The 8,625-nt window shown below is 35.3% G+C and overlaps 1 protein-coding gene across 1 annotated transcript; it reads right to left on the bottom strand.

Moving 5' to 3' along the window:
- Positions 1-1,148: 1,148 nt before the first annotated feature.
- On the bottom strand, positions 1,149-6,400 carry LOC102605587 (ABC transporter C family member 10-like). The gene is made up of 11 exons (XM_006361702.2): positions 4,868-6,400; positions 4,460-4,780; positions 4,280-4,366; positions 3,582-4,175; positions 3,340-3,504; positions 2,957-3,245; positions 2,654-2,868; positions 2,271-2,576; positions 2,131-2,194; positions 1,763-2,002; positions 1,149-1,423 (listed from the first exon to the last, which is right to left on the bottom strand). Exons 1-11 carry the CDS (start codon positions 6,398-6,400, stop codon positions 1,323-1,325), a joined length of 3,915 nt encoding a protein of 1,304 aa, XP_006361764.1. The 3' UTR covers positions 1,149-1,322.
- Positions 6,401-8,625: the final 2,225 nt, after the last annotated feature.

The raw sequence follows: 8,625 nt of genomic DNA on the forward strand, positions 1-8,625 counted from the left end.
ACTCTCATGAGCACAATACATGATATTGGGCTTATATAACTAATTTTATCGAGCTATCAGAATGGGCCCAATAGGGATTTTACGAAAAAATGTACAGCTGGCAAAAAACAATTTTCAACTACATAGCCACATGTAAATGTAAATATGTAATATATTCATATATTATAAATAACTTATAATTGTGTATATATATAATGTATAACTATGTATCAGAGATGTATATATATGATATATACATTGTGATACAATATTTATACATTGCAACATTTTATCTTCCTTAACAGACTGATTGTTTTTTCAATCTCGGCCAACTCAAATCGCCACTAATCAGTCTCAAATTCTAGGTATGGGCTCCTCTAAATGTTTTAAGTCTTTTGATATATTTTCCCCTCAAAACAATTCACATTTACGGCAGATTTAAATTTTAAATTTTGAGCTACAAAGTTCTTCAATAACGGATTGTTCCATTTTTCTTTCTTCTTCTTCCGTGGCTGCTTTTCTACTTCTATTTCTTATTTTTCTCTGCATATTATGCTTCACTGAACGAAACCCACAAAATAAGATTGGGTAGGTAACATTTATGGTGAAAGTAAGGAAATAGAAAGGGATACTAGCAATATTGACAAGAATATTTATATAAGTCAATATTGCTTAGTAACTAATTACTTCGATACATTCTAGTTTGTAATATTATAAATTTTATCAATTTTTGGTGCATCCAGATACATGTATCACGGGATGCATGAAGTCAAAATTAGGTGTAGTTTACTCTAGATACACTATAGCCAAGTGGATTCACATGTATCTTGGATACATAAACAAACTCGCTCGTCTATCTCCCATCTTGCTCGCCTCTCTCCTATGTATGTGAATCACACTAGATAGATACATATACATGTATCTAGTGTGCATGTATTTGAGATACATGATTATCTCCCTCCCCATCTCGCTCGCCTCTCTCTCTGCATTTTAGTATATGTGGTAGTAAACATGCATGTATCTAGTTGTATCTTGCTCAATATGTGATAGAAAATTCTTAATTAATGGTAAGATACGTGATTATATAAAATAATAGATATAATTAGTATATATGATATGGATGTATGTCTAATAAGATAATTTATAAGTGAGTTATTTTGGATAAGAAATTTTAGACAAATAAATAATTTATCTAATTTTCCAATGACATACTAGTAACCTTGTAACCAACAATTCAAGTTGGCATCTGATAGCCTACTCACAAATGTGAAACATATAATGCAACTTTAGAATTAATTCAAATACAATAATTATGCCTTAATATAAAAAAAATTCTAGTTCTTTCAGCTTTCTGTACGAGCCCAATACTCTTTAACAAGCATTCCAAATAATGAACCCTCTTTGTTTATCAACTTCTTTGGCTCATCAAACTCAACTAATTTCCCTGGAAAATAAAAAAATGTGCAAATTGTAAGTTTCAACATATTATGAAATAGAAACTTTCTTTGTATCAATTGAGGTTATGGCGAGATAGTTAATATCTTTTTGGCGAGATAGTTAAGATCCTTTCATCTTTAACCAGATGTCTTGGAATTTGTGACCTAATATTGGCAAAAATTTCATTGTGGCACAATTGGAATTTTGAGATTCAAACTTTTAAATATCGACCGTGAATTCGGAAATAGAAGATACTTCCTCTGTCCCAAATTATTATTTTGGAGTGTGACAAAATTGTGACAAAGGAAGTGTAACATTATTATTGGAGTAAATATAAGTAACTCACCATCACTTATTGCCAAAACTTTAGTGTAATCCATAACTGTTGGAATTCTGTGAGCTACTGTTATGACTGTGCAGTCTGCAAATTCTAGCCTGATTGTTTTCTGCAGAATTGCATCTGTGGCATTGTCAATGGATGCAGTGGCTTCATCTAACACTAGAATTCGACTCCTCTTCAACAATGCGCGTCCCAGACAGAACAATTGTCTTTGTCCCATGCTCCAGTTTGATCCATCTTGTAGAACTGAAATTTTCTCATCTTAAGTTAGGTGATCAACATTTTGAAAGTATTGTAGAAACAGGAGTCGTAAAGGGTGATCTTGAACTTTTGGCCACGCTTAATAAAATAATTCAAATACAACTTATGTTTACCTGAGGAATCTAGGCCCCCTTCTTTTTCTTGGACAGCCTCTCTAAGCTGACACTTATCAAGAACCTTAAAACAACAAAATTCTGTTAGCAACTTAGAATCATTAGAAATGAGACAACATATCTATGTATATAAAACTTACTTTCCATATCTGGTCATCACTATATTCTGATAAGGGGTCTAAATTGTATCTTACAGAACCTGTAAAGAGTGTAGGATCTTGTGGAATAATTCCAATACGCGACCTAAGGTCATGAAGCCTAATCGTTGAAATGTCACATTCATCGATGATGATCTTTCCATCTGTAGGCTCAACTAGTCTAAACAATGCACTGATAAGAGTTGTTTTCCCACTGCCTGTTCTGCCTACAACTCCAATCTTTTGTCCCCCTTCAAATGTACAACTAATACCTTGAAGAACTAATGGAGCATTTTGCCTGTACCTCACCTGTTTTAAAACAAACTTCCAAAAGATTAGCATTGTTTTGAATAGATTGACGGTTCTTGCTACTGATAAGATCATACCTTTAGGTCGCAAATTTCCACTTTGCCACGCTTAGGCCAACCAGGTAGAGGGTGGTTTGTTTGCACTAGTTCAGATTCTTCACTAGGTATTCTCATGTATTGTTCTAGCCTTTCTATAGAGATTATAGAATTTGCTATTGTGCATTGACATTGAACACACCAAACAAGAATTGCATTTAGTGATAGGCCGTAGGAGAATGCCATTCCAGTAAGTCCTGTTCAGCAACAAGGTTCAATCTGTGATTTTTTGATACGCGCAAGTAGGCCTCTTAGATAATGTAACAAAGCATAAATGGAACAAACCAGAGCTCCCGCTATGAAGAGATGTCATGCCAAGCATCCATGAGGACATGATAATCGTGCATATTATCTCCAAACGTAGAATTAACCATTCAGTTGCTGAAAATGTATGGAAAATTGGCCTAGCATTTTTATCAATAAACTCCAAGTTCTTGAAAAAGAAACGTCCTTCCTGTGCAAAAGCTCGAATAGTCATTATCCCAGAAATGCTTTCAGCTAAATGGTTGGCGACTAAAGACTTGGTCGTTCCATTTAATCTCATCAGTTCTTTAGCAGAAGCATTGTAGTATCTCTGCATGATAAAATTACACATTTGAAGTAACTCCTAACATTTGAAAGCTATAAGGTGTTATAAGAACTTAAAAGTTAATTACAATGTCTATTACCTGAACTAATATAGTTACGTAAATCATAAGCACGATGACCAGCAGGACCTCTGGAGCGAAAAAACATAGGATGACATAGGTAGAGTATAGAATAATGATTGATCCAACAGTGTAGTTCAGTAAGAAAGGCAACTCAATGTCAACAATGCTCAAATCTGAAGATACCTGCATAAAACAAATAGATCAACCAAGTAAAACTAAGATCAGACATAGGATGATTGATCCAACAGTTCAGTTCTTACCCGACTAAGCATTCTTCCAAAAGGCGTCGAGTCAAAAAAGGACATTGGTGCAGAGAAAAGAGAGCCTGACAGTGTAGAGTAAACTGATTTTGATGTACCAAGCCCCAACTTTACCGCTAATATGGATCTTAAAATCAGAAAGAGTATTAAACTAAAACCAGTGACTGTGTAGACCCTGATTAGCTTTAATCTGCTAACACTGGAATCTTGAAGGCCAATAGCCAACTTGTAGCTCTGTATATACTGCCCAACTACAAACATTGAGTGAACAATGACTGCCAAGGAGAAATACAAGAATCCATTGTTGTGTTTTAGATATTGTATATATGGCTTCAATCCAGCGTCTCCTACTTCTCGTTCTTCTGCTTTGATTAATTGATCTCCTTTTAAAGAAACTACATCATCACGTTCCTCGGAGGAAACATTATTATCAAACTCTATCTCAGCTTCCTTAAGCCTTTTAGTAGCATAAACTTCTTGACATTTTGGATCAGAAGTAGTTTTTTGTGCATTAACAAGGTCCTGAAATTCTTCACTCTTTGTCAGCAACTCATCAAATGTACCGGATTCCATGATCTTCCCACTAGATGTTAGCTGTTAAAATGGGGATAAATTATATTATAATACATCTTCATACATCACACTAAACTTTTCTCATACAACTAGAATTAACAGAGTTCTTCATGGAGGTTACTAACCAAAATAGAATCAAATGCTGGAAGAAATTCAACTTGGTGTGTTACCAGCAGCACAGTTTTTCCTGATAGAGCTCCCAAGACATAATCCTGCCAAATCAAATCGCGGGAAGTTGAGAATAATTTTTAATACTAGATATGGTTTTCAAAGAATAAAAATGGATAAGACTTTATATAAAGTACATTAAATAGATTAGTCGAGGTATGTGCGTCTACAGCACTAAATGGGTCATCCAAGAGGTAAATATCTGCATCCTGATAGAGGGCACGAGCTAGTTGAACCCCTTGTTTTTGCCCTCCACTCAAATTGTTACCTCTTTCTCCTATCTCAGTAAGATCACCAAATGGAAGCATCTCCAAGTCTTTCACCAGTGAACTCCTTTCTATAGCTTGCCGATACCTTTGTGGTTCCATATTAGATCCAAATAGGATGTTTTCTTGTATGGTCCCTGTCTGAATCCATGCTGTCTGAGAAACATAAGCTATCTTTCCATAAACATCAACCTGCAAAAAACAAAAAGAAGAAACAGTAACATCTTCTGATTACGCCGAAACAGTAAGTATCCTCTACCAATATCAATAAAGACTTACTGTGCCATTGATGTATGGAACTTCTCCAAGAATCAGAGACAAGAGGGTAGATTTCCCTGAGCCAACTTCACCACATACAGCCACTTTTTCACCATGTTTAATATCGAGAGTTATGTCCTTTAATGTAGGATTTACAGAATTCATCTCCCAAGAAACATCAGTGCAGTTTATACAAATGTTCACATCATCTTGCCTTTGCTTCTTCATATCCCTTGTATGCATGTCAGGTTCCTCAAGAAATTTCACAATCCTCGACAGCGAAACCTTTGCTTCAATAAACGCCCCGACAACATCAGGGAGATTTCTAATAGGCTGTTGAACAAGATTTATAGAGGCTAGAAATGTGAAAACATTGCTGACATGAAGAGGAACTCCAAACAAGTAGCAAGCTACAAAAGTTGCAGATGAGACCAGGATAGGAGATGACCAGAACAGGAGGAGGTAGCATCCTTTTTGTGTTTGTACAGATGATAGCCACTTGGTTTCTTCTGATCTCAACTTGTTTATCGCGTCCATGAAATGTTTTTCCCAAGAATATAACTTGAGAACCTTCATATGCGCAAGTGCTTCCGTGATGGCCTTTAGCCTTTTATCTTGTGCTATCATGAGGTTAGTCTGATACTTAAGCTGCAACTTAGATAATGGGGAATTTGCTAGTACAGTTAATATTACAATCACTAATGCTGCTGATGCAGCTACCCCTATAGAATAGTACATTACACATAACACTAGGATGAGCTGAAGAATTGTCGTCCATATCTGATGAAACCAAAAGGGGAATTCACCTATTTTATGAGCATCTACAGTGACATAGTTCATTATCTGGCCAGGGGAATGAGTTTTCTTGGCAGCATTTAAGACATGAAGTTGTTTGTGAAAGATAGCTGCAGTCAGTGAAGATCTTACTTGCAGTCCAATCAGTCTAGTTCTGAAGTGCCATTGCCTCTCTGCTAGAGATTCCAAGCATTTCGCAAGGAAAAAGCCGGCTGTTAGAGCATATCCCTCATACTTAAAGGATTCTCTTCCTTGAGCAACCTCGATGAAGGTATGGAGAAACAACGGTCCTGTTGTCAGCGTTAAGATCTTAATTAGAGCAAACACCCCCGATATCAGAATGGATTTTTTGTGGCAGAGGAGTATTGACATTAATATAGAAGGTTTTCCTAAAGGGTCTTTTCTTTTTAGCATATCCATTTTCCTATTGAACAAGTCAAAACATGTTCCTGCTCCATCGGCTGATCTTAGATGAGGAACGTCTTCGTCCTCTAGAATCTTACTTTTACCTTTCTTCATTAATGGATTCAACCACCTAAATGACAATTTTCCAAGAAATCCAGCATTTGCAAATGGAGTAATAATTCCATCTTCAAATTCTTGTAAAGGCTTGTAAAATGTCTCATCATATTCACTTTCCTTAATAAATCCAATGTAGAGCAAAAGTATTGCTCCAACAAAAGATAGTGCATTTAATATCACTTTAGTACTATCTATTACATTGTCAAATTTCCACATAGATGTTATGCAAAGAAACATTGCTAACAAGAATGCAATGATTGAATAAATCTTCACTATAAGGAAAGTTTGTTGCTTGCATAGGCTAATGAATGAACTTACAAATAACCATGTAATGCCATGGACAAGAAGCACAACAAATTCATATTCTTGGTGTTGCTCTTTAAGCTTCCATACTCCTAAAGCTATGTATCCTTTGCTCAAACATCCATTAAAAATGTTTGAAGAAATTGACAACTTAGGAATTCCATAAGATAGTAACTTTTTCAATGAAATCTTACAAACTAGGACAACTAACAAGATGAACAATAGTAGGAAGTCCACAGATAACAGAAAAATATGATTGAGACATGAATCTGAATTGAGCATTTCAAGAAAAGAACTAAAGGGCTCTCTACAATAGGTATTTGAGAAATTCATAGATTCAATTTCTTGTTGAAAAGACTTTAAAGTTTGTATCTTTTTAACTTTGTCAACAACAAATAAGCAATGATTATATATTATATAATACGTATGTTTTGGATGATGAATATAATATTATATACAACTATATTATAAGATATATTGTTGAATAACATAGGTATTGACCTTATGGTACACTAAAATGTTTTCACATCACAAGCAGTAAGTGGAGATTCAATATAAAATGTTTAGTACATTAAATGAGCATTAAATGATGAATCTTGAATATCCTATTGGTATAACCGTATATATATATGAAAGCAGAGTCAATGATTATTTTTAGATATTTTCTTTTCTTTTTCATATGCTGTTTTTCTCCCTATAGTTTCTATAATGATTATAATGTGGTCCTTTTCACTAAATAAGAAAACTTAGATTAATGAAAAACAAATACTCAGTGATTATTGGAGCATCAGAAGTAGTTAGTAGTTAAGTCGGTATTAGTGTTTCATAGTCCTTGCTCATATAAGAATCTGCATTAGCTATATCAACAGATATTTTTTATGTAGTTCAGTTAGTTTAGGAGTTTTATTAGTTTCTTTGTAACTCTCTTTAATACCTTTTTGTCTTCATTGATAAAGTATCATGTTCCGGAACCTATTCAGTCTTTACATGGTATCAAAGCTCTTCAGGCTCTAACCAGAGGCGTATCTAAGGGGGGGTCACGGGGTTCACGTGAACCCATGGTCCCCTCCCGAGATCATATATATTAGTGTTATATTTATTTTAAAATATTGAAATATAGATGTGTGAACCCACACTTGAAGTATCACATAGTGCGATTATGACTGGGTGCACCTCTCTCCGCGAGGTTAGAAATTTGAATTTTATATTTATCTTGTTTTATTTTTCTTTCTAAGATTAGATAACACTTCTCTAAGTGGTAATTGGTGTATATATATATATATATATGTAAGAATTAATTTTAGACCTATAATTTCAAAATTTTAACGATTTTCAATAGTAAAATTCTAAATGTCGAACGGAACAAATTTATATCATAGATCAACCTTTTTATAACAGTGCACCCATCATCTCAAAATCCTGGATACGCCTCTGGCTCTAACGAGAACTATCCAAAAAAATTTCCTACCTTCTCCTCACACAGATCAACAACCATGACCCATCACAATGGCAACAACAATGGCAACAATCCTAGAGTTGTCAATGTTGATAACACGATGGGTACCAACATTATCATTCAGTTCAATCTTGCGTCTCAATTACCCCTCAAACTAAGCGGTGGTCACAACTTCGCCACCTGAAAAGCCCAATTATCCATGCACCACTCCAACCCTCAATAACACGATTACCCTCGGTATGAACACATCTCCTAATCCTACCTTCTTAACTTGGTTCCGTCAGGACAAACTCATCCAGAATGCCCTCATGGCTTCTGTCGAACCCATCATTGCTTCTACTGTTGTTGCCGCTGACTTGGCTAAATTAGCTTGGGATGCTTTACATACCACTTATGCGAACAAATCTCAAACTCGGTTCTTTAGTTTGCGTGATCAGCTTGTCCGTGTCACTAAAGAATCTCGCTCCATTACTGATTATCTTCACACTATTCGGTTTCTTTCGGATGAGTTAGCCACTGTTGGTGCTCTTGTGTCCAATCCCGAACTCATCGTCAAAATACTCAGTGGTCTAGGTCCTGAGTTTCGTGAGATCTTTGCTGCCATTCGTGCACGTGATACGGCTACCTCCTATGAGAAATTGTTTGAAAGACTACTAGACTATGAACTTTTCCTTTGCCATGAGAATGCTAAGAAACTATCTAG

Source organism: Solanum tuberosum, unplaced genomic scaffold (assembly GCF_000226075.1).
Source record: "Solanum tuberosum cultivar DM 1-3 516 R44 unplaced genomic scaffold, SolTub_3.0 scf00367, whole genome shotgun sequence".
Lineage (NCBI taxonomy): Eukaryota > Viridiplantae > Streptophyta > Magnoliopsida > Solanales > Solanaceae > Solanum > Solanum tuberosum.

Bases quoted from the DNA above. Each gene is read 5' to 3' on its own strand.
- LOC102605587 (XM_006361702.2), bottom strand. From the start codon at position 6,400: ATGTTTCTTTGCATAACATCTATGTGGAAATTTGACAATGTAATAGAT. The intron at 2,577-2,653 runs GTATGATCTTAT...GTTTTAAAACAG, and splicing joins TGGAAATTTGCGACCTAAAG to GTGAGGTACAGGCAAAATGC. The intron at 2,195-2,270 runs GTAAGTTTTATA...TGTTGTTTTAAG, and splicing joins GTGATGACCAGATATGGAAA to GTTCTTGATAAGTGTCAGCT.